Source organism: Orycteropus afer, unplaced genomic scaffold (assembly GCF_000298275.1).
Source record: "Orycteropus afer afer isolate SDZICR_OR568_19922 unplaced genomic scaffold, OryAfe1.0 scaffold00588, whole genome shotgun sequence".
Classification (NCBI taxonomy): domain Eukaryota; kingdom Metazoa; phylum Chordata; class Mammalia; order Tubulidentata; family Orycteropodidae; genus Orycteropus; species Orycteropus afer.
The window spans coordinates 536,906-564,222 of NW_006922175.1; the positions used below are offsets into that span (position 1 = coordinate 536,906).

The window sequence follows — 27,317 nt, forward strand, 5'->3', positions numbered from 1 at the left end:
TCTCTGTCAATATACTGCTGCAATGGTTTTTGAATTATTTTCAGTAAGATCTTACTTGCGTGTGATATTAATGATATTGTTCAATAATTTCCACATTCTATGGGATCACCTTTCTTTGGAATGGGTACAAATATGGATCTCTTCCAGTCAGTTGGCCAGGTAGCTGTCTTCCAAATCTCTCGGCCCAGAGTGTATAAATACAAAATAACATCTGTGTTAAATTAGTTGTGTAGCTCAATTTGCCAGTGTCCACTTTAAATCAGTTTCATAAAAACAGTCCCTTTTGATTATCTGTATGAGCTCTAGTGCCTAAGGCATTTGACTGCTAATCAGGGGTTGGTAGTTCAAAACCACCAGCCACTCTTCAGAAGGAAGACTGAACAATCTACCTCCATAAAGATTTACCCCCTCAGAAACACAAAATGGGTCGTTATGAGTTGGAATCAAATCGATGGCAAAGAGGTTTTTTTTTTTTTTTTTTTTTTAACAGAAGAAAGGACAGTTAAGAAAGCCAATTGAGTTCTTGTTTTTGGTGCCCTTGGAATAGTAGTAGTATAGAAGGCATGGTGACAGACTAGGATTTCTATTTCAAAACATTACTACCTTACCTCATCTGACTCCATTTCATCTTCTATGTTGTATTTTACAAAAAAATATGTTCTATTTTACAAAAACATCTTACTTGTTTAATTTATTCAGACTCAAATGCTGATGCTCTTTGAAATTGCTCTCTTCCTCTAGGCATATTTTCCCTCATAAATGTCCTTCATTTTTAGTTTTCAAAAACTAAAACTTTATTTTCCCTCTGTGTAAAAGAATTTCTTCAGAAGGTCAATATTGTTCTTGAAATTGCTGATATTGTTTCTTTGCGTTTTCTCTCTTTAAAATTCTTAACTACCAAGAATACTATGTAAGCCTTCTCTTCTTTGGATAGAAGATTGCATGTCATTTTCCATGTGAAATATGATATAAAGTAGCTTCTCTAAAATCCCAAGCTATGTGTGTTTGTGTTTGTGTGTGTAGTTAGGAGAGAGAAGGTAGATGTATTGCCTGCAACCGTACAGGGAGATTTTCCTGTGAGCTTCCCATTCTTCTTTAGACTCATGGTATTTCAGGGCCTTCTCTCTTGAATATAACAAGAGTGCTAACTCTGGCCCAGTTTTCTATCAGCAATAAACCTTGCTTTGTTTAGAAACACCTTTCTTAGAGCTGTTGCTTTCCCATCTTCATCCAGCAATTAGTTGAATGATTCCTATTTAATGATTGAATATTGGTTCTCTGTTTAATTCATAGTCTTGCTGATGCTCTTTGGAAATTTGATGAATTATATCAAAATATCACACACTTCCTTAGCTGATACAGGGCAATTAATCCATTTTCATTCATAGGGGAAATTGAGACATGATGTTCATGTTGTTGTTCTTAGGTGCCATCCAGTCTTCTCCGACTCATAGTGATCCTATGCACAGCAGAACGAAAGACCTCCCAGTCCTGTGCCAGCTCCTTGATTCTTGCTATACTTGAGGTCATCACCACCACCACCATGGCAATCCATCTTGTTGAGGGCCTTCCCTCTTTCATCAGCCCTCCACCTTACCATGAATGACATCCTTCTCCAGGGAATGGTCCCTTCTGACAACATGACCAAAGTAGGTGAGACAAAGTCTTGCCATTCTCACTTCCAAGGAGCATTTTGGCTGCACTTCCTCCAGAACAGAACTGTTAGTTCTTTTAGTGGTCCATGGTTCTTTCAGCATTCTTCACCAACACCAAAACTCAAAAGCATCAATTCTTCTTTGGTCTTCCTTATTTATTGTCCAGCTTTCCCAAGCGTATGAGGCAATTAAAAAGAAAGAAAGGACCCCCTTTCTTTGGAATGGGTACAAATGTGGATCTTTTCCAGTCAGTTGGCCAGGTAGCTGTCTTCCAAATCTCTTGGCATAACCGAGTGAGTGCCTCCAATGGGGCATCCATTTGTTGAAATATCTCAATGGGTATTCTGGGAGCCTTGTTCTTCGCCAATTCCTTCATTGCAGCTTCAACTTCCTCGTTCATTACCATTGGTTCTAGGTCATATGCCACCTCCTGAAATGGATGAAGATTGACCAGTTCTTTTTGGTACAGTGACTCTGTATTCCTACAATCTTCTCTTGATGTTCCCTGCATCATTCAATATTTTGCCCATAGAATCTCTCAATATTACAACTCGGGCTTACATTTTTTTCTTCAATTCTTTCAGCTTGAGAAATGCTGAGCATGTTCTTCCCTTTTGGTTTTCAAACTCCAGGTTTTTGCACATTTCATTACAGTAATTGGCTTTGTCTGCTCGAGCTGCTCTTTGAAATCTTCTGTTCAGCTCTTTTATCTTGCCATTTCTTCCACTGGCTTTAGCTACTCTCCGCTCAGGGGCAAGTTTCAGAGTCTCTTCTGTCATCCATTTTGGTCTTCTCTTCTTTTCTCATATTTTTAGTAATCTCTTGATTTCTTCATGGATAATGTTCTTGATATCCTCCCACAATTCTTGTGTATTTCTGTCATTGGTGCTCAGTGCATCAAATCTCTTCTTTAGGTGATTTCTAAATTCAGGAGGGATATATTCAAGATCATATTTTGGCTCTCGTGGACTTGTTTTAATTGTTTTTAATTTCAAGTTGAACTGGCTTATGAGCAGTTGATGGTTTGTTCCACAATCAACTCCTGGCCTGGTTTTGGCTGAAGATATTGAGCTTTCCCACCACCTCTTGCCACAGATGTAGTCAATCTGATTCTTGTGTGTTCCATCTGGTGAAGTCCATGTGTAGAGCTGCTGTTTGTGTTGCTGAAAAAAGGTGTTTGCAATGAATAAGTCATTAGTCTTGCAAAATTCTACCATGCAAGTTCCAGCATTATTTCTGTCACCAAGGCCAAAATTTCCAACTATCAGTGATTCTTCTTTGTTTCCAACTTTTGCATTCCTGTCACGAGTGATAATTAACACATCCTGATTGCATGTTCAGTCAATTTCAGACTGCAGAGGTATATAAAAATCTTCAATTCCCTCATCTGTGGCTTTGGTGGTTGGTACATAAATTTGAATAATAGTCATATTAATGGATCTTCCTTGAAGGTGTATGGATATTATCCTATCACTTGACAGCATTATACTTCAGGACAGATCTTGAAACATCCTTTGTGATGATGAATGCCACACCATTCTTCTTCAAACTGTCATTCCTGGCATAGTAGATCATAGGGTTGTATGATTCAAAATGGCCAAAATTCATCCATTTCAGCTCACTAATGCCAAGGATATCAATCTTTATGTGTTCCATTTCATTTTTGACAACTTTCAATTTTCCTAGATTCATACTTCATACATTCCATGTTCTGATGATTAATGGATGTTGCAGCTGTTTCTCTTCAATTTGACTGATGCCACATCAGTAAATGGAGGTCTCAAAAGCTTTACCTTATCCATGTGAGTAAGGATAGGTTTACTCTGATGATGAAGCCCTTTCCCAGTCTTATTTTGAGAGCCTTCTAACCTAACCAGACTATTCATAAAGTTGTGCAGTAATGTATCAGACAGTGTTTCTTTGCTATTCACAAGGTTTTCCCTGGCCAATTCTTTGAGAAGTGGATGGCCTCTTCCTTCTTCCTAGTCTGTCTCAGTTTGTAAGCTGGGATGATACCTATGCACCATATGCACCCTGCTGAGTTTGAAACACCAGTGCCTCAACGTCAAAACTCACATCAACACATCACCACTTTAGGACAAATCGACAGACAAGTTTGTCTCCCTGTTGGAAACCTCTCCTACCACCCTTACCTGGGTCCCTGCAGCTGACTTCTCCTTGTCCTGGTTACTGGGCCTTTTCTTCCCCTTTCTCCTGCTCACCTGCTCTTCTGCTTTGGGCATGCCTCGTTCCTTCTCCTCACCTCGATCCCTATGGCTCACTCCTCTTCTGTCCTGGTCCCCAGGTTTATTCCTCTCCCCTCTCTAGTTCTCCCACCCTGATGCTTTGAGCATGCCTGGGTTCCCTCTCCTCACTTGGATCCCTGCAGCTTACTCCTTGTCGGTCCCAGTCCCGAGCTTATTCCTCTCCCCTGTACGGTTCTCCTGCCCTGATGCTTTGGGCATACCTGGGTTCCTTTTCCTCATCTGGATCTGCCAAAATGTAGAATATGTTAATGCTTGCTTCTGCTTCTGAGTCCAATGCAAGAAAGTAGAAACGGTACCTTTCATAGCAAGGTAGTATTTGGACGGATTTTTGAATCTCTGGGTGGGCAGCAAGAGTCCCTTGATGGTTCTTGGCTGCAAGCTGAAACATTGGCAGTTTAAAAGAACCCAGAGGTGCTTCAGAAGAAAGTTCTGCTGACCTACTTCTGAAATATCAGCCATTGAAAACGCCATAAAGCACAATTCTACTCTGACACACATGGTTCTGTCATGAGTCATGTGTGATACATATAGATTGCCATGAGAATCTACTGGATGGCAAATGATTTGGTTTTGGCTTAGGTAAAACCTCAAAATTAGAGAATTAAGGTAAACATATTTAACATATCTTCAACTATAGAGTTGCAGAGCATAATACATTTAAATTGGACAAAGCCTAATATTAGTAACAGCACTAACATTTGTAAGTGATATGGTGGAGATAAGGAATAACCTCTCATAAAATGTTTTCCTCATTTATAACAACAACAAAAAAAAAAACTCGCTGCCATTGATTCAACTCAACTCACAACGACCCCTCCTTGGGTTTCCAAGCTGGTATCTCTACAGAAGTAGATTGCCCAATCTTCCTTCTGAGGAATGACTGGTAGGTTTGAACCACCAGCCTTCTGGCTAGTAGCACTAAGCCACCATAGCTCACATTATGGTAATAAATTACATCACACAGAGATTATAAGGAATGAATAAGGAAATTAAAAAAAAAAAAAGTGTAGAAATAATTGGCTTAAGTAGCTGGCATATTTTTAGTTCTTAGTTGCTGTCAGTTTGACTTCAACTCATGACAAGCTCATATATAAGATAATAAAATATTCCCTGGTCCTGAGCTATCTCTAAGATTGCATGTAGTTGTTGTTATTCATTGTTATGGATTGAATTGTATCCTCCAAAACTATATGTTGTAAATCCCAATTTCTGTTTCTGTGTTTATAATTGCAGTTGCAAATAGGTTGTCTTTGTTTTGTTATTAAGACAGCATTAGTGTTGGATACATTTTAAATCAACGTCTTTTGATATACAAAAGAGATTAAACAAGTAAGCAAGAAATCAGAGATGGAGAAAGATAGATGCTATGCCCATGAAAATCACCAAGTAGCCAAGAAATAGAAGCTTGAAGAGACAAGGACTTTCCTCCAAAGTTGACAGAGAAAGCCTTCCTCTAGTGCCTGCATTCTGAATTTGGAATCCTACTTCTAAAGCCGTGGACAAATCTGCTTCACAAACTATGGGTACATCTCCTGTAAAAGACTTCTTTAAAGTGCTGAAGAGCAAAGATGTCTCTTTGAAAAATAAGTTGCATCCAAACCAAGCCATGGTATTTTCAATCACCTCACATCATGTGAAAGCTGGACAATGAATAAGGAAGACCAAAGAAAGAGTTGATGCTTTTGAGTCATGGTGTTGGTGAAGAATACTGAAAGTACCATGGACTGCTAAAAGAACTAACAAGTCTGTCCTCGAAGGAGGAAAGCCAAAATGCTCCTTGGAAGTGAAAACTGCCAGACTTTGTCTCACCTACTTTGGTCATGTTGTCAGAAGTGACCATTCCTTGGAGAAGGATATCATGCTTGGTAAAGTGGAGGGTCAATGAAAAAAGAGGTTGACCCTTAAAGAGAAGGAGTGATGCAGTGGCTGTGATAATGGGCTCAGGTATAAAAAAGATTGTGAGGCTGGCGCAGGACCTGGCATTATTTTGTTCTGATGTACATAGGGTCGCTATGAGTGGGAGCTGACTCATTGGCACCTAACAACAACAACAACAAGCTGTGAAAATATAAATTTCTGTTTTTTAAAGCCATCTACTTGTGATATTTCTGTTATAATAGCACTACATAAATGAGGCGATTTCCATTATGTCAATTCCAACATATGATGATCCCATGAGTGCAGAGTAGATCTGCTCCATAATCTTCAAGGCTGTGATCTTCTGGAAGCTGATCAGCAGAACTGTCCTCGAAGGCACCTCTGTGGGTTTGATCTGCCAACTTTTCAGTTAGCATAGCATACTACAAGTAAATAACCCATTTGTCATCAAGTCAATTCTGACTCATAGCCCCCAAAGGGTTTCCAAGGTTACAAATCTTTATGGAAACAGACTGCCTCATCTTTCTCCTGTGGGGCAGCTGGTGGGTTTGAACCACTGACCTTTTGGTTAGCAGCAGGATGCTTTAACCATCAGTGTTACTTCCAAAACGAAACTCATAGCGACCCCTCCTTGGGTTGTTGTTGTTGTTGTTATGTGCCGTCAAGTCGGACCCGACTCATAGTGACCCCTCCTTGGGTTGCCGAGGCAGTATCACTACAGAAGTAGATTGCTCCATCTTCCTTCTGAGGAGTGGCTGGTGGGTTTGAACCGCCAGCCTTCTGGTTAGCAGTCAAGTGCCTTAGCCACTATGAGGTGAGCACTTTCACTTCGAGGAACTGAATCACTCACTAATATGTCAGGAATAACCCTCCTTGGGTAGGATGGTTATTCCTGACATATTAGTGAATGATTCATTTCCTCGAAATGAAAGTGCTCACCTAGCAGAGAAGAGAAGCTATTATAATATTTTACTCATTCTATTTTAGTTTAATTGTCCCCATGACCTTTGATTCTTTTATGAAATCATCCTGTGCTATTCTGGAAATTTTAAAATAATGTATATATGTTTGCAGCCATATAGTGTTTTCATTATCAAATCAGCTTGCAACAGTTTTGTATTGAACAGTACTATTTGGTCTTAAAAGCTTAGCACTTTGTTTACAGAGACATACTCCCATTTCAGTGTTCCATTCATTTTATAATAAGAAAAAATGTTTATTAAGTAGGACTTGAAGTGCATGGAAATTTCTCACAAAAATAATGAGAATGAGGGCAAAGGGGGCCAGAAGATGTGGTTATGTTCTTTATCTCCTTACAGAGTGGAGCTAATGAACTGCAATAGGGTAGAACACAGTTATCTTTCTGGGGGAAAAAAAAAAGAAAAAGAAAACAAGTAAAAAACATACACCCTATCATTAGTCCTAATAAACCATTATTCTCAAGATTCTATATTATGTCTATATTATGTCTCAAACTCAAATGTTATCTCCTGCTAGCAGCATGACTCCACCAAGCATACAAAATCTCATGTGGTTTAATTTTTTAGATATAATTCACTAAGGATCCTATTTGTTCCAGTAGTTTTTCAAAAGTTATATTGTATTGCTAAGTATTAGACTAAACTAAGTGTAATTTTGTACTTTAATTCACAAAAGATAATTTTAAGACCATTCATTGAAAAATGGAGTTTACTCTGATTTTCTCCAAATAAATAAAACTTTCTTCTTTCTAAAAGCACAGGTAAATAGGGGCAAAAATAATGAATAGAATAGGAAATAACATGTAATAATATGTATTGTGATATAAATTAAAAATATTAAGTAGATTTTTAATAGACTTTTGTGAAAATATTTGAATTGCAACTTTTCTAATTTGTACTGATGTCTTTACAACAGTATGCCAGAATTTACTGGAAAAAATTGTAAGGAAGAAATTGACAACTGCAAACCACTCAGCATCAACTGTCTAAATGAAGGATGGTGTTTCAATATAACTGGAAGATTCAGAGTAAGTAATTTAATATACATCAAAGTAATTTAGCACTTCAAAATACAAAGGCTTCAGCCTTTGTATACTTCAAATATTTTTATTAGTCTAAGAGTAGAGAAATATATCCTCATATCCTCATATATATGTGTGTGTGTGTGTATTTATATATACATAAATATTAATCATACAGTCATTAACAGTAGGTATTTTTAACTTATTTCCCATAAGTATTAGATTTGGAAATACATTAGTAAGTGTTGTATACTGTATTTTTATTATAAATATGTAGCTAATTGAGTTCTGTTGATATATCTTCCTTTAGATAAAATCACACTTATAAATAGTCTAAACTCTTAAACAAGGGGGAAAATAAAATTAGTCTGGTGGGTTGTTTGTAAGGTCAGAAGTTTGAACCTTCCAGCCACTCAATGGGAGAAATGACCTGGCAATATGCTCCTATAAATGTTACAGCCTAGAAAACTCTATAAGGCAGCTATACCCTGTCATATGGGGGTCACTAGAAGTCAAAATCAACTCTGATAGCACACAAAAACAACAACACAGGGAGAGAGGTGGGAGAAACACAGGGAAAGTAGAGATTGGACTCCCCTTGGAACTATAATTCTTTATTTCTTAACAGAATATTTTTGGCAAATAAGAATGGTAGGAATGTAGTGGTCATTTATTTATTTTCTCTACTTTCTTAAGTGTAAGTTGGGTTATAAAATATATTTTAATTAATGAAAAGTGAAATTATGGAACCATGGCAACAATATAATAATGTTATTATACAAGATATATAGGATAGTAACAGTATTTATTTAGCAGCTGTAATATATTTGGCATTGTTGAAGTTTTTATTCATTTTATCTTGATCTTCATAAAATTTTGTTCTATTTCATGGAGAAATAAAATAATTACTTGGCTTTGAATACTTTTTCATATTTACACATATTGATAGGGATAGAGACAGCTATCTGTTCTGTGTGACTCTCACAACCCACCATGTTGTAGACATCAGGAAATATCATTTGTCAGGAGCCTTGGCTTTGACAGGCAGCAGAAAGTGCAGGGAAGGGGAGCCAGTGAGACAATAAAATATGCTGTAGTTACTGATGTCACTCATCACCGTAATACTGCTGGACTTTATAATTTTTAATAAACATAAAACTTCCCTAGTATAGCCGAATTGATTTCGTAGAAAACAGTGAAGCACCTGAGGACTGTAACCTAGAAGATACAGCAAAAATTAATACAGACAGGGATACAGAAACACAATCCAGAGAGAAACATGGGGGGAAATGGCCATGGAAATCACATGAGGGCTCTGAGTTAATGGCAGGATCTCATGTTAGACCATATTTAATCAAATTTTTGCAGCCACTGGAGCCTTGTTAATATTTATATTATACAGTGGTGTGTAAAATAGGCTAGAAAGATATAAATAACCTAAATGATACTGTTTTCCTCACGTTAATGAGATTAAATGAAATTTATAATCAGAAAAAATAATCTATTTCTTTTGTATACAAATGTAACTGAAGTTGTATGAAGAATAAAGCATACCCCACAGTGGCATTACAAATAGGACTTTTATATTAAATGCTACAGTCTGGATAATAATAGGGAAAAAATAAAAGAACTGTAGATCAGAACCTTATTAATTCTAAGCCATGCTCTTCATCATGAGTTAAATTTCTCTATTTTCAATTCATTTTCTTTATAATTAAAGTGTCATAAGGACGCTGAACTTTTTCATTGAAATTGTGATGGGGAATATCTAATAAAGCACTTTCACAATATCAATTGCGTTCTCAATATTAATTATATAAATGGTCCCCACCATAAAACAATTGTTTCTTTCTACTTTAGAGAGTTATGTTTGTAATAACTCCCACATAAGAAAAAACTATTGATGAAATTAAGAGCTCATGGTGAAAAATGACCCTCATAATTATATTCATGTTTAAAAGCAAATAATATCCATTAAATTAACAAATGTGATTAATATTATGCATAATATAAAGTAAAAATACAGACACTGCAATTAAATACTACTCATCATGCTTTATAACAATGTTTAAGAATTTCTTTTCATTAGATTTTCACTGATCTATTGATAAATTTATTTCCATTGTTAATAGATAATGCTCACAGTGAAAGCCACATTTTTTTTTTTAATATTTATCCAAATATATTATAACTTTCTGACATTATGGCTTAGAGTTGTTGACTCCTGCTTTTTATATCACTGATGAAAGTGCTGTTAGAACTTTTTACACAGCTCGTTTGATTTTCTTCTTTTATAACTGAGTAAGGGGTATGTTGTTGTTGTTGTTATGTGCTGTCCAGTCGGCCCCGACTCATAGCGGCGACTCCTTGGGTTTCCGAGGCAGCATCACTATGGAAGTAGATTGCCCCATCTTCCTTCCCAGAAGTGGCTGGTGGGTGTGAACCGCCTGCCTTCTGGTTAGATACAAGTATTCTGTTTACGTTTTGTCTCATCCTCTTAAGTCATCTACCAGGCTTCATTGGAGAGTTAACAAAAACAAAAACAAAAAAAATTAAAACTCATCTGCTTTAACTTTGCCATCTGCTTTATTTCTCTCTTTCATTTCCATCCTCTAGACGGCAAACAATAACAGTTAAATCAAACAAAAACAAAACAAAACAAAACAAAAAAAACTCTCCAGTAAGAGTGACTTATGCAAACTCAAACTGAAAGAATTAAAGTTCAAATTAGAAATCCATATGAGTACAATGTGCATTTAGGAAGGATTTAGAGTTTTTGAGTTTTTAAATTTTACTTGCACAACAGAAAATCTAAACAGAATCTTTCTCCTTCGCTCTCTCACCCGCCCCCCTCTCTCACACACACATATTACACACACACACACACACAGGCATTTGAAGGCTGATAGCCTAGTGCATAAGACACTTGACTGCTTACAAGAAGGCTGGCCGTTCAAACCCACCAGCCACTCCTCGGAAGGAAGATGGGGCAATCTACTTCCGTAGTGATGCTGCCTCGGGAACCCAAGGAGGGGTCGCTATGAGTCGGGGCCGACTGGACAGCACATAACAACAACAATTATTAAATTTTACAGGAGCTATACCATATACGGAGCTCTGGTAGCATAGTGGCTCAGGCACTTGACTGCTAACCAGAAGGCTGGCGGTTCAAACCCACCGGCCACTCCTCGGAAGGAAAATGGGGCAATCCACTTCCTTAGTGATATTGCCTAGGAAATGCAAGGAAGGATTGCTACGAGTCGAGGTGAATCGATGGCACACAACAACAACAACATACCATATATGGTTTTAAGCAGATGCTCAGTGTGATGACAGTCCTTCTAGTTCAACAGTGGCCTCCTTTAAGTTCCTATAATAATCCAGAAATATTCTGTCTTCAGGGTATTTGGCTTTGCTGATGTTCTCTTCTGTCATGAATATTTTCAGCAGGATGTCTGGTCTGTGGCTCTCCTCAAAAAAAAAATAAATAAATAAAATAATAATTTAAAAAAAATTAACCCACTGCCATCAAGTAGATTCTGACTCACAGCAACCACACCGGACAAAGCAGAACTACCTCATAGGGTTTCCAAGGCTGTAAATCTTTACCAAGGCAGAATGTCTTGTCTTTCTCCCACTAAGCGGCTGGTGATTTGAAACCTGCTAACTTTTGGAGCTCTGGTAGCATAGTGGCTAAAGCACTTGAGTGCTAACCAGAAGGCTGGCGGTTCAAACCCACCAGCCACTCCTCGGAAGGAAGGTTGGGCAATCCTACTTCCGTAGTGATACTGCCTCGGAAACCCAAGGAGGGGTCGCTATGAGTCGGGGCCGACTCGACGGCACATAACAACAACAACAACAACTTTTGGTTAGCAGCTGAATGCATTAACCACTGTGCCAGTAGAGCATCTTTTCCAAAATAGCAAATATAAAATTTTAAATACTTCATTCCAGCTAATATGTCATACAACTTTTTGTTTCCTTATAGCAATCAGTGCCATCCAGCTTTCCAGTTTACAATATAGTTCATCATGTCTCTTTTTCATTCTTGGTCAGAGTAGGTTAAACTGAAATATAAGTTCTATAAGACAGTTATTTTTATTCCTTTGTATAGAACTGAACTTTCTCCAGAGGAAACAACACAATTGCAACAAAGGCAAGTCATGCTGGGTGTAGTGGGTGGCAACTTACTTGGAAGGAGTTTGCTACGAAAGAAAAGCATGATTTACGTAAACTGACTAACGGTAGTCAAAGGTAGCCTGATAAAGCCTGGAGGGCAGGATTATTCTCATAGAAATACAATAAATTTGGAAATAAGTACATTTGGTAAAGGATAGAAGAATTTTATGTTGTATAAAATACCCTTCACATTAAATTTTTTTTAATGTACAAATTATAAAAATCAATTAAAGGGGTATTAATTAAGCCACGTTTGTATGCACACTGAAAATATGAAGATATATATATATACACACACATCTTTGGTATATTTTCTAACTTTTCTTTAAAATACCATTACTGTGGTATAGTAAATTACTTTGTGTGGCTTTTCTACCCATAAGTCTTTGTAAACTCCAAGGTGGGATTTGCTATGAGCAACTGAGGAGCTCCTGATTGCTGAAGGTGTCCACCTGGAGTATTTCTGTTGGGAGTGGCACAAAACAATGTTCTGGGAGGTGCCCACTTTCTCTCAGGTGCTTAGAGTTCTGATGCTATGATTGGCTAGTTTGACCACCCTGCTGGGCTCAAAAGGAGGCCTCCTGGAGGCAGAACACTCTCTCTGACTGCTGGTTGAGGAAGACGTGCTGCCGAAAGAGACATGCGCCCCTGAAAGAGACAGGTGTTGCTGGGAAAGAGACGCAAGAGACACGCATTGCTGAGTGAGACACCGAGGGACCAGTGCTGCTGGGAAAGACACTGTGAGAGACTGTTGGCCGAGGGACGGTGGGCTGGGAGAGAGACTGAGCATTTTTCTTGAACTTGAGCTGTAGCCTGGTGCTTCCCTAATAAACCCCATAATCTGTGAGTTCTGTGTGGCCACTGCAGCAAATTATAGAACCCATCAGAGAGGTGGTGGGTGCTTTGGGAGGAACGGTTGGTGAAAGGGCTGGAGGGAGGCAGCATGTTTGGCCTTGCAGTAATAGGCCTTGGGTTACTGCTGTCTTCCTCTTGTGAGATTAGAGGAGATCAGAACATGTGGCCTCCTTGCCATTTTTGCAATTACCCATAAAGAAATTTCATTTTAAAATATAGAAATATCACTGCAAACTACAGATAAAAAAATCCAAAGGATAAATTTAGTAGAATATGATGAATATAATAGGCCATGAATTGAGAATTATTTCTTCGATTAATTTTTCTCCATAATCTTTAACTGGAAGGAAGAGTATGGGGAAATAAATGTTAAAATCTGAAATTGATATTATGATCTGTTCCTAAAGTCTGAATTGACCAGAAATACTAGCCACTCTATTTGAGCCCTCAACCACATTAACACACCAATATTTCTGTTTTTTTACCAGCCTTCAGAAATACTTTTTCTAGCATAAGTACTGGCTGAATAGTGCATAATGTGTGTGGGGAGACACAGATCTCTAAAAAGAGTCCTTTGAAGCAACCAAATGTGATTTTGTCCCCTTGGGGATACTTGACCAAGGCTAGAGGCACTTTTGGTTGTCACAATTGGGTTGGGGACAGTTATAGTTATCTATCGAACAAAAGATTGCTACAGCACATACTACAATGCACAGGAAAGCTCCCATACAATTGTATATACCTACATAATACAAGAATTATTATGTCCAAACTGTCAATAGTGCCATGGTTGAGAAAGCCTGCATTAGAGGAGGCATAGTCACAGATAGTAGAAGTAGTAAGACTTGTACGTAGAAAAAAAGATAAAATATATATGACTCTTTATGAAAGTAAGAGAATTCCAAACTTACCAAACAAAATATGTTTCAGACTAGCATACCCATAACACAGAGTACAAATTTTGGAGTCTTTTTTGGATCATGTTGGCCATGCACCTGAGATTTGGGAAACAGAGTTGGTTAAGTCAAATTATTTTCCTGTTATTATTGTTCCTTTGTTGGAAACAGATTAGGCATTTTCAGTTCTGAACAAGGAAGGTATACTGCTTGGTCACAAAATCTACTTGTCAGTCCTTCCTTCTGAAATGTTCATTTAGATAAAATGTCTTGAATTTAAAAAATATATATAATTATATTTATATGTATTTAGGTAAAACATTTAAAGGAGTTGGTATTAAATAGAGTGAATTTAGTTGAATAAAAACAGAGCTCTCCCTACATAATTTTTTTTAAAAGTTTATTAATTTTTTTGTTGTTGAAAATATACACAGCAAAATGTACCCCAATTCAACAGTTTCTACATGGACAATACGATGACATTGATCACATTCTTCAAGTTGTGAAACCATTTTCATTCATCATTTTTCTCTGAGTTATTTCTCTCACATTAACATAAATTCACTGCTCTCTGATTTCCTATATAATCTTTTCAGTTCCAGTTCTCAGTTTGATTTCACATAGATAGATCTTGTAAGAGAACAATACTCAGTCTTCATTGTTGTTGTTTTTAGGTGCCATAGAATTGATTCCAACTCCTAGCAACCTATGTGCAAAAGAACAAACTAATGACAGTTCTGTGCCATGCTCACATTCCTTGTTATATTTGCACCCTTTGTTGAAGCCAGTGTGTCAGTTAATCTTGCTAAGGATCTTTTTCTTTTTTTGTGAGTGGATCCTCTACTTTTCCAAGCATGATGTCCTTCTCCAGGTAGTGGTCCCGCTTGATAACATGTACAAAGTACGTGAGATGGTGTTTTCATCCTGCTTTCTAAGGGGCATTCTGGCTGTACTTCTTCCAAGACAAATTATATTTGTTCTTCTTGCAATTCATGGTGTATTCTAGATTCTGTACCAACAACATCACAATTCAGAAGCATCAATTCTTTAGTCTTCTTTACTCATTGGCCAGCTTTTGCAGGCGTCTGAGGAGACTCTGAGTCAGGTATACTTAATCCTCAAAGTGACATCTTTGTTTTTTAACACATTAACGAGATCTTTTGCATCAGATTTCCCCAACACAATATGTCATTTGATTTCTTGATTGCTACTTCCTTGGGCATTGATTGTGTATCCAAGTAAAAAGAAATCCTTGACAATATCATTATTTGCTCAGCATATGGATGAATAAGTATAATAAAAGGATACAACTCTGACACATGCACTTCCTGATTCTAAACTACACAATCTCCCATTGCTTTGTTTGAATGACTGGCTCTTGGTCTTTGTACCTCTGCAGAAGCACAATTAAGTGTTCTGGAATTCTCTTTCTTTTCAGTGTTATCCATGTTTTGTTATAATCCACACAATTAAGTGTTTTTGCATAGTCAATAAAACACAGGTAAACATCTTTCTGGTATTCTTTGCTCTCAGCCTAAATCCATCTGACATCACCAATAACCCTCATTCTACGTCCTCTGCTGAATCCTGCTTGCATTTTGGAAGTTCCCTGTCAATATACTGCTGCAACCAGTTTTGAATTATCTTCAGCAAAATGTAACTTGCATGTGATATTAATGATGTTGTTCAATAATTTCCACATTCTATTGGATCACCTTTCTTTGGAATGCACACAAATATGAAACTCTTCCAGTTGGCCAGGTAATTGTGTTCCAAAATTATTTGCATAAATGAGTGAGCACTTCTAGCATTGAATCCATTTGTTGAAACATCTCAATTAGTATTCCATCAATTCCTCAAGCCTTGTTTTCACCTATGCCTTCAGTATGCCATGGTATTCTTCCTTCAATATCATTGGTTCTTGGTCATATGCTCCCTCCTGAAATGGTTCAAGGCTGACCAGTTCTTTTGGGTACGGAGACTCTGTGTAGTCTTTCCATCTTCTTTTGATCCTTCCTGTGTCTTTCGATATTCTGCCCGTAAATCCTTCAATACTGAAACTTGAGGCTTGATTTTTTTTTTCTTCAGTTCTTTCAGCTTGAGAAATGCTGAAACTGTTCTTCCCAAGTCTCTGCACATTTAATCTTAATACTTTATAATGAACAAGGCATGGATCTTTTATTAACTAAGCTTTGTTTTTTTTTAAGAAGACTTCAGGGAATATTTTTGGTTTAAGGTTTAAAGATTTTTTTCAGGGTAATATTTTTAGGGGTCCATTCAGCTTCCTTGTCTATAGGAAGCCTAAAGTCCATGAGAATGTTTAATTCTGTTCTGCACTTTGCCCTTTTGATCAGAGATTCTTCAATAGCATCTGTGATCAAAATGTTCAATAATAGTAGCCAGGCATCATCCAGTTCATCTGTTTAATTTCATTTTTATGGAGAGAGGGAGGCAGGAGTAAGTTCCCAGCTTTATTAAAAATAAAACAGCTAATTCAAAGAATTACTCTGCTCTTTGAAGGAGTTTCTGTAATCTCATATGATCAGGATCAACTTCAATAATCTTCAGACCCATGTCTTACACCTCAGTGAGAGTTATTCCTCCTCTCCTCTCTAGCTCTGTCTCAGGTTTTTTAAAATATAAAAATATTTCTCAGTGGCTTTCTGAATCTACTTCATTAAATGGTAATCCATCTTGCTCTTGTTCAGCTTCTTGGTAGGGAAGGTGGCTTGTGCATAAAGCTGTGATTGAAAAAAAAACAGCATCTTCACACTAACTTTAATTTTTACATCTTTTTAAAGTACTTTCTCATGTTACTTCTTTGTTCTAATTCATCAATTTATTGTAATTCTTTGTATCAGTACCATTTTAAACAACATGTTTTTATTTGGAAGAAATTTTTTCAGAGAACAAAGGAAAAAAAAAATATATATATATATATATATGTATATATATATATATTTCCCTAGTTCCCTAGGATTCATTCTTAAGCAATTCTTAAAAAAAAAAAAAAAAAAAAAAATTTTTGATGAAAAATTGCTAGTTAAAAAAGTGGTAACTCCATGGTAAAACTCACATAGTATTAGCTCTGTTTCTTGCTTTTATCTTCTGAGAGAGCAAGCAATAGTAAAGCAAAAAATGTCCCCCTCTTTAAAAGATTAATTGAATCAAAGTTACCACCCAGTTTCCATTCTCTGTTAACTAGTTCCTGTACAGAAAATTTACACATATTTTAATAGTAGGAATAGGACAAAAATAGAAATACTGAGGAATTTTTGCTTAAGTTAATGTCACTTTTCTGTACAACAAATGTATATTCACTGATTTACAGTGACTGGGAATTTTTAAATGCCATATGTAATTTATTGATGGACATGTAATAATAATAATGTTGTTGTTGTTGTTGTTATGTGCCATCGAGTCAGATCTGACTCATAACGACCCCCCTTGGGTTTCTGAGGCAGTATCACTGCAGAAGTAGATTGCCCAACCTTCCTTCTAAGGAGTGGCTGGTGGATAATAATATAAAAAATGAAACAATTGCCATAGTGTCAATTCCTACCATGTGTAGTACTAGTTACATAACAGAAATACATTTAAAAAGATTTTCTAATGCTGAAAATATTTCTAACACTGACACTTTTTAACTTGATTTGATATATTTATGTCATTATCCATTTATGAGAGCAAGAACATTGGTATTACAAGAATATTTTTTGCCATTTCTCCAGTGGGAAAGGAGACAGGTGGTGAGTGTTTAAGTGCTGCCAACTAGCGAATGGAGGAGCAAAGTATCCTGCTGATAACATGCAACCAAAACAAAGAAAATGAAAATCATGGGTAAGTAACTCCAACATACAATTACCAATTAAATATGAATACAACAATGTCACATTGTCTCAGAGACAGTAGAGCATCACGCTATGCATAAAGAAGCAAGATAAAGCAGGAGAAACAAGTGACCAGGATACAGACACATCCCTGAGGAAGAAGCAGCATTGAACTCCCTGATAAAGACTTCAAAGGAATTATATTTAGTCACCTTCAATGCATTGAGAGAAAGTTCAAGGAAAACACTGGATAAATTGAGGAAAACACAGAGAAAACCCTAGAACAATTTTGAAAAATGATACAAGAACATAATGACAAAATAAATGAAAAATTAGAAATGATACAAAATCTATAGATAGAAATCCAGAAGATTAATACTAAATTTTCAGAAATAAAAAGCACATTGAATGGGCAAAGGAATACAACTGAATTAATGTAAAACAGAATAAGTAACATTGAAGACAAATATCTGAATACTTCTTTGGAAAGGGATCAATCAGAATAAAGATCAAAAGGAATAACCTACATGTAATCAGAATTCCAGAACAGGACGAGACAAATAAAACCACAGAGAAACTTGTCAAAGATTTGTTGGAAGAGAATTTCCCTGGTATGATGAAAGATAAGAATATATCCATTCAAGAAGTCCAATGAACCCCAAACAGGATAGACCTCAAAAGAAAATCACCAAGTCATATCAATATCAAACTCACCAAATCAAAGACAAAGAAAGAATCCTGAAAGCAGCATGAGAAAAACTAAAGAGTTACCTACAATGGGCAACCAATAAGAATAAGCTTGGATTTCTTGGAAGAAACCATGCAGGTGAGAAGACAATGGGATAGTATATATAAAACCCTGAAAGAAAAAAGAAAACAAATTCCAACCAAGAATTGTATATCCAGCAAAGTTTTCCCTCAAATGGTGAAATTAGGACATTTCCAGATAAGCAGAAATTAAGGGAATTTGTTAAAATCAGACCAACCTTACAAGAGATACTAAAGGGAGTCCTTTGGAGGACAAAAAACAGCAAATAACAACCGACCATTAACACACATGATGACATAACCCAGAAACCAACACAGCTATGTTGTTGTTGTTGTTATTTGCCGTCGAGTCGGCCCCAACTCATAGCGACCCCTCCTTGGGTTTCCGAGGCAGTATCACTACGGAAGTAGGATTGCCCAACCTTCCTTCCGAGGAGTGGCTGGTGGGTTTGAACCGCCAGCCTTCTGGTTAGCAGTCAAATGCCTTAGGCACTATGCTACCAGAGCTATGGAAGTATCCAAAGTAAATAAGCTTGTGAGATTTTAGACAGGTAACCAGAGACATCAATTGGAAAATGAGGACAACTACAAACCAGAAAGAAGGAAAAAATGGTGTAGTTACAGAACTTTTAAATGATAGGTCTAAAGGGACAGGGAGGCCACATCTTCTGACTTCCTCTAACCCCACAAGAGGAAGACAGAATCACCATCAGTAGCCTAAGGTCTATTCCTGCAAGGCCAGACATGCTGCCTCCCTCCAGCCCTTTCACCAACCCTGACATCAACCTTTCCTCCTGCAGCACCCATCACCTCTCTGCTGGGTTTGGTAATTTGCTGCATTTCCCACATGGAACTCACATATATGGAGTTTATCAGGGAAGCAACAGGCTACAATTCAAGTTCAGGAACAAGCTCAGTCTCTCACCTCCTGCCATCTCTCAGCCGATAGTCTCTCTCAGTCTCCCTCCCAGCAGTGCTTATCTCTTCATGACTCTCAGCAGTGCACATATCTCACATCTCTCTCTCAGCAGTTCATGTCTCTCATGTCCCTCAGCAAGCAGTGAAAGATTCCTTCTGCCTCTAGGAGGGCTCCTTTTGAGCCTGGCAGAGTGGACAAACTAACCAATCCCAACAACAGAATTCCATACACCTAAGAGAATAAACTTCTCAGAAAATTACTTCATGCTGCTCCCAAAAGAAATGCCCCAGGTAGATAACTTTAACTATCAGGAGATACTCAGTTGCACATGGAAAATTCTACCATGGAGTTTACAAAGACTATGGCCAGAAAAGCCACACTATGTAATTTACTACACCACAGTAGGGAAGTTAAGACAACCGCAAGATAGAACCGACTATTCTAAACATGGGAAGAAAATTATAAATCCAGAGTAATCTCAAAGAAAAATGATAAACCCTCACATCAAAATAAAAAAGAAGACCAATACAAATATTAGCAAATACTAAAACAATAGTAATGAAGGAAGTGATAACATGATTCATAAACAAAACGAGCTCAGCACAGAAAATTATATGGAACAAAGAAATAAAGAACACCAAGAAAACACACATAACAAAATGACAGCAACAAATTCATACTTGTTGATAATTACAGTGAATGTCAATGGATTAAATGCATCACTCAAAAGATGGAGAGTTGCAGACTGGATTAAAAAACAAAACATAACCCATCAATATGCTGCCTACAAGAGACACACCTTAGAGACAAAGACAAAAGTAGACTAAAAATCAAAGTTTGGAAAAAGATATATCAAGCAAATATACCACTGTTCTGGTTACCTGGTGCCCCTCTGATGAGAAAATATACCACAAATGGGATGGCTTTATCAAACAGGAGTTTATTCTTACAATTTGGAGGCTTTAAGTCCAAGTTCAAAGTGCCAGGCTCTAGGGGCTGGGTGAAAACCCCTCAACTCCTGGCCCACTGGCCCACTGGAGCTACAGGTATTTCTTCATTCAGACAGCTGTTGGCTGCTGAGGCTGAGAAGCCCCAAGATTGACAAGTAAAATGGCACAGTCCTGATGTCACCAAACCACACGGCAGACCATTAACTCAAGTCCATTGTAAGTCCGAAGGTTGGCAGAGCATAGCAGGCTGCTGGGCAACAACACGGCTACATGCAGGGTCCAAGCGTGCCATAGGCTAGAGACCATTCCCCAGGCTTCTTCTTATATATAGGAAACAGACCACATTCCCTAAGGCAGCTACTCAGCTGCTCCCCATAGATTCCACCATGGAGTTGATTACCAGTCTCATCATGGGGAATACTACATCCAGCTGCCCAACCACTCAACCAGGTCTAGCCAAGTTGACATACAAACATAACCATCACAACCACTTTAATACACCACTTTCATTGAAAGATAGAACAACTGGAAAGAAACTCAACAAAGATGCAGAAAAGGTAAACAATACAATCCAACACTTGACCTTATAGACATCTACAGAGTACTTCATCCAATAAAAGCACAATATACATTCTTTTCCAGTGCACATGGAACATCCTCCAGGATAGACCATATATTAGGCCATAAAGCAAGCCTCAATAAATTTAAAAACTTTGAAATACTGAAAAGCATCTTCTCAGATCATAATGCTTTAAAATTCCTCCACATAATAAAGGTCCTATATGCAAACCAACAGCCAATGTTATTCTCAGTGGAGACAGACTGAAACCATTCCCCATGTGAACAGGAACCAGACAAGGATATCCTTTATCTCCACTTCTATTCAACATTGTATTGGAATTCTTAAACAAAAAAATAAAAACTCATGGCTGTGGGGTCAGATCCATCTCATAGCAACCCCTCCTTGAGTTTCTGAGGCAATATCACTACAGAGGTAGATTGCCCAATCTTCCTTGTAAGGAGTGGCTGGTGGATATGAAACACCTACCTTCTGGTTAGCAGTCAAATGCCTTAAGCATTATGCCAACAGAGCTCCTAACCAAGGCATTACGTCAAGAAAGGGAAATCAAAGGCATCAAAATTGGTAAAGAAGTAAAACTATCCCTATTTGCTGATGATATGATTGTGTACATAGAAAACCCAAGAGACTCAGCCAAAAAACTACTGGAACTAAATGTAGTTTTATCGTAGTGGAGAGATACAAGATCAACATACAAGAATCAGTTGAATTCCTCTACACCAACAAAAAGGTGGCTAAAAAGGAAATAAATAAATAAATGCCATTTACAATAAAACCAAAAATCAAACTCACTGCCATGGAATCAGATCTGACTCATAGTGCCCCCTCCTATGGCTGGTGGGTTTGAACCACCAGCCTTCTGGTTAGCAGTCAAGTGCTTTAGGCACCATGCCACCAGAGCTCCTACTATTTGCAATAGCTATCAAAAAATAAAATAAAATACTTGGGAATCAATCTTCCTAGGGACACAAAAGACCTATACAAAGAAAACTACAAAACACTTCTTCAAGAAACCATGAGAGATCTACATAAATGGAAGAACATATCACATACCATGCTCATGGATAGGAAGATTGAACATTTTAAAAACAATACTACCCAAAGCAATCCATACATTCAATGCAATCCCAATCCAGATCCTATCAGCATTCTTTATGGATATGTAAAAACCAATTTTATATGGAAAGGAAAGAGACTTTGAATAACCAAAGTACTATTGAAGAAGAAGAAGACAGGAGGTTTCACACTACTGGATCTCAAAGCCTACTATACAGCTGCAGTAGTCAAAACAGCTTGGTACTGGTAAAAGAACAGACATATAGAGGAGTGGAACAGAATTGAGAACCCAGAAATAGATCCATAGGCTTATGGTCAGCTGATTTTTGACAAAGGGCTGAAATCCATTAAATGGGCAAGAGGTGGTCTCTTTAATAAATGGTGCTGGCAAAACTGGATATCTATTTGCAGAAAATGAAACAAGATCCATACATCACATCATACACAAAAACTAATTCCAGATGGATCTAAGACTTAAATGTTAAACCTAAAACTATAAAGTTCCTCAAGGAAAAAAAATGGGGGCAAATTTAGGGGCCCTAATCTACTCGACGGCACAGAACAACAACAACAACAACAATCTATCACAGAGACTGTCAGCATAACCCAAAATGCACAAACAGCAGAAGAGAAACTAGATGAATGGGATCTTCTAAAAATTCAGTGTTTATGTGCTTCAAAAGACTTCTCCAAAAGAGTAAAAAGACAACCTACAGATTGGGAAAAAAAAAAAAAAAAAATTGGCAACAACATATCTGACAAGGGACTTATTTCCAAAATTTATAGAAAACTTCAATACCTCAACAACAAAAAAATCAACAATCCAATTAAAAAATGGGCAGAAGACATGAATAGACACTTCACCAAACAGGATATTCAGGCGGCCAGAAAATACGTGAAGAAATGCTCACGATCTTTAGCCATAAGAGAGATGCAAGTCAAAACAACCATGAGATAAAATCTCACCCCAGCACTAATGGCAAAGTTCAATAAGACAGAAAATAACATGCTGGTGAGGATGTGGAGAGATTGAGACTCTCATACACTGCTGGTGGGACTGTTAAATGATACAACCACTGTGGAAAGCAATATGGTAATTTGTTAAAAAAAAAGTTTGGATTAGAGATAATATTTGACTAAGCAATTCCATTACTAGGTATATATCCTAAAGAAGTAAGAGCCAGGACAAGAACAGATATACGCACACCCATGTTCATCACAGCACTATTTACAATAGCCAAAAGATGAAACCAACCTAAGTGCCCATCAACAGAAGAACGGATAAGCAAACTGTGGTACATACACACAATGGAATACGAAGCAACCCTAAAGAATAACATAGAATCTGCAAAACACCTCAAAACATGGATGAACTTAGAGGACACTATTGTGAGTGAAGTAAGTCAGTCATAGAAGGACAAATACAGTATTAGTTCATTATTGTAAAAAGTCTAGGAAAGGTTTATATATGGAGGTAAACTTTCTTTGTTGGATATTAGGGGTAGGAGGGGAAGGGAGAACACTGAAAAAAAAAGTATGACCCATGTCACTTTAGTTTTGTGTATTTCACTGTACATAAATTATATTTCAATAAAATATATTTTTTAAAATATGTATTTTTTGTCACCGTTTTTGTTTATTTCCAGAACTTAATATTAAGTGATAAGGTAGATTAAATATAGAAGCAAGAGATTTGCCTTATTTCATCCAAATTAGTGTAATCCATGTGAATGGTTGGAACAGTTAAGGAAAATCAACTTGTCTGTCAGTTTGCTGTACTGTGGTGGCTTGAGTGTTGCTGTGAGGCTAGAGGTGGTGCCACCAGCGTTTCAAACACCAGCAAGTTTGCCTATGGTGCAAAGGTTTTAGTGGAGCTTCCAGACGGAGATAGACTTGGAAGAAGGAAGAGGCCATCTGTTTCTCAAAGAATTGGCCAATGAAAACCTTATGAATAGCAGTGAAACACCATCTGGTATGTTACTGGAGAATTTTATGAATAGCACTGAAACATTGTCCAATACAGTGCTGGCAGATGAGCCCATCAGGTCAGAAGGCACTCAAAATATGACTGGGAAAGAGTTACCTCCTCGGACTAGCAAACAATGTAACACATTTCATTGTACAGATACCTGGCCAATTGACTGGAATAAATTCATATTTGTACCCATTCCAAATAAAGGTGATTCCAAAGAATGTGGAAATTATTGAACAAAATCATTAATATCACATGTAAGTGAAATCTTGCTGAAGAGAATTTTAAAATGTGTGCAGCAATATATTGACAGAGAACTTCCAGAAATGCAAGTTGGATTCAGAAGAAGACATAGAACGAGGGATATCATTGCTCATGTCAGATGGATCTTGTCTGAAAGCAAACAATAGCCTTGGCTGAAAGTAAACAAAAGCAGAAAGATGTTTACTTGTGTTTTATTGACTATTACAGAAGTAAGTATTTGACTGTGTGGATCATAACAAATTATGTATCATATTGAGAAGGGGAATTCCAGGACACTTAGTTGTGCTCATAAAGAACCTGTACACAGACCAGGAAGCTGTCGTTCAAACAGACCAAGAGGATACTGCATGGTTTAAAATGACAAAGAAAGGGTATCAGGGTTTTATCCTTTCACCATACTTGTTCAATCTGTATGATGAGCAAATAATCCAAGAAGATGGACTACGTGATGAAGAAAGTGGCATCAGGATTGGAGGAAGACTCATTAACAACCTGTGATATGCAGACAACACAACTTTGCTAGCTGAAAGTGAGAATGATTACTTGAAGCACTTACTGATGAAGATTGAAGACTATGGTCTACAGTATGGAATGCACCTCAATATAAAGAAAACAAAAATCCTCATAACTGGTCCAATAAACAGATTCACGGTGGATGGAGAAAAGATTGAAGTTGCCAAGAATTTCATAATACTTGGTTCTCCAATCAACACCAATGGAAGCAGCAGTCACGACATCAGATGATGTATTGTGTTGGGCAAATCTATTGTGAAAGACCTCTTTCAAGGGCTGAAAAGCAAAGATACCTCCTTGAAGACTAAGATGTGCCTAACCCAAGCCATGGGATTTTCATTTGCTTCACATGCATGTGAGAGGTGGACGGTGACTAAAGATGACTGAAATAGAGTGATGCTTTTGAGTTGTGGTGTTAGTGAAGAATGGTGAAAGTACCATGGACTGCTAAAATAACTAACAAATCTGTCCTGGAAGAAGTGCAGCTGGAATGCTCCTTGGAAATGAGAGTGGCCAGACTTTGTCTCACCTACTTTGGTCATGCTGTCAGAAGGGGCCATTTTCTGGATAAGGATATCATGCTTGGTAAAGTGTAGAGTCAATCAAAATGGGAAAGGCCCTCAAAAAGATGGATTGACACAGTGGTTCCAAAGTTGGGCTCAGGTGTAGCCAGGATTGTAGGGCTGGCACGGGACGGGGCAGTAGTGTTTCATTCCGCCATACAAGGTAAGTCAGAGGTGACTTGAGGGCACCTAACAAACACAACAATGAGAATGATTAAAATGTTCAGTGGCAATATATCTCCATTAATACTGAAACAGATAAAGGCATAAAATAAAATTTAAAAAAAAAAATCTTTCTTGAGGAAGTTTTCACCATTTAAAAATTGTGCCTTTCATAATTAAGAAGAAATCACTGGTGAAACTTTTTTTAAAAAAAAAAGAAAAAGTATTTTTTTATGTGAATTTAATTCATACTATGTTTAAGATATTTAAGATGACAATCTTCCTTAAGAGAAGTTACAACCATAATATCAGTATACATTCCAAAGCTAAGTACTTGAGAAGGAGTTTCACAATTAGATGGAGAAATCAACTAATGCCATAAGCTTTCATGAACAAATTCTCAGGATCCAGAGTATGATAGGCTGAATAGTGATCCCCCATATATGTATATTCCCATAATATGAATTCCAGAATGTGAATGTTACCTTCTATGGGAAAAGGGACTTTGCGAATGTGATTAAATTACAGATCTTGTGATAAGGACGTTATCCATGATTATTCGTGTGGGACTGATATAATTACAAAGGTTCTTATAAGAATATAAGGCAGACAGAGTTAAACTCAGAAGAGGCCATGGGATGACAAAAACATAGATTGGAATAATGTTTTTAAAGATGAAGGAAGGGTCCTCAACCCAAGCTGCCAGTAGAAACTGAAAAGTACAAGGAAACAAATCGCCCACTCAGGGAATCCAGAAGTAATTGGCCCTGTTGACACCACCAGTGAAGCTGATTTCAGAAGAATTTTGACCAGTGGAATTGTAAGAGTATAAATGTGTGTTGCTTTACATCACTAACCTTATAGTAATTTGTTACAGCAACAATAGGAAACTAGTACAGAAAACTTCCAAGAAAATGTATTTTAACACAAAGATATATTTAGTAGCTGAAAATGGTTAGAGACATTCTCTAATCGAACAGGTAAGTTTGCATAGTGATTGATCCTCTTATCACCATTCAAGAGGAACATGAAATACACAGGGAAAGCTAGTTAGCTTTATTCTTAATAGTTATTCCTAGTTTTATATGGGGAGCACTGGTAGCATAGTGCCTAAGGCACTTGACTGCTAACCAGAAAGTTGGCGGTTCAAACCCACCAGCCACTCCTTGGAAGGAAGGTTGGGCAATCTACTTCCATAGTGATACCATCTTGGCAACCCAAGGAGGGGTCACTATGAATCGTGTCTGACTCGATGGCACATAACAACAACAACAGTTTATATGAGCTTAGGGATCTCCTGAACTAATTGTCACATATGAATTTAGTGTAGATAAATAAGAAACAACAGAATGATTGGCTATTTTGTGTTTCAGAAGGAATAGTATACAAATGCATTGTTTAAATTTCTGCATTTGTTTGAAAGGGTGGTCCTGTTTAGTGGACCCATTTTCTCCCATTTAGGGAAACAACAGGCATGCTCATAAAGTAAGGTCTTCTCTTTTAATAATTTTCTCTCCTCTTATTCACTCAGAAAGTAGAAGCCCCTGCTAATGTCATACTCTGTATGGGTAGTTGACTTACTGATTTATCAACGAAACAATGTTCTATTTGAGAGTAAAATGGTGTCTTCCTTGGGATAACACGTGCTACCAAAAAAAAACAAACCTCACTACTCTCAAGTTGATTCCCACTCATAGTGACCCCTCCTTGGGTTTCCAAGGCTGTGTATCTATGGAAGAAGTAGATTGCCCAGTCTTCCTTCCAAGGAGTGGCTGTTAGGTTTGAACCAACAGCTTTCTAATTAGCAGTCAAATGCTTTAGGCACTGTGTCACCTAGTGGATGGTTTATATATGAGGCCCTGCTTGTCCCAGTATGGACATCTAGTCTTTAGAAAGTGGAATCTACATGATTCTGATGCTATCTTTTAAATTTATTTTACTTGGCACTCTAAGAGACCAACACAATTGTTAATTAATAATGAAGCATTCCAGAGTTCCGGCAAAATGG

At 37.4% G+C, this 27,317-nt stretch overlaps 1 protein-coding gene across 1 annotated transcript in view; it reads left to right on the forward strand.

Annotated features, from left to right (window-relative positions):
- Positions 1 to 27,317, forward strand: part of LOC103210321 (protein eyes shut homolog) — a gene marked incomplete at its 3' end in the record, with an annotated part of 1,289,761 nt that overhangs the window by 168,716 nt on the left and 1,093,728 nt on the right. The window contains 1 exon segment of the mRNA XM_007956242.1: positions 7,697 to 7,808. Within this exon segment, the coding sequence (XP_007954433.1) occupies positions 7,697 to 7,808 (112 nt within the window).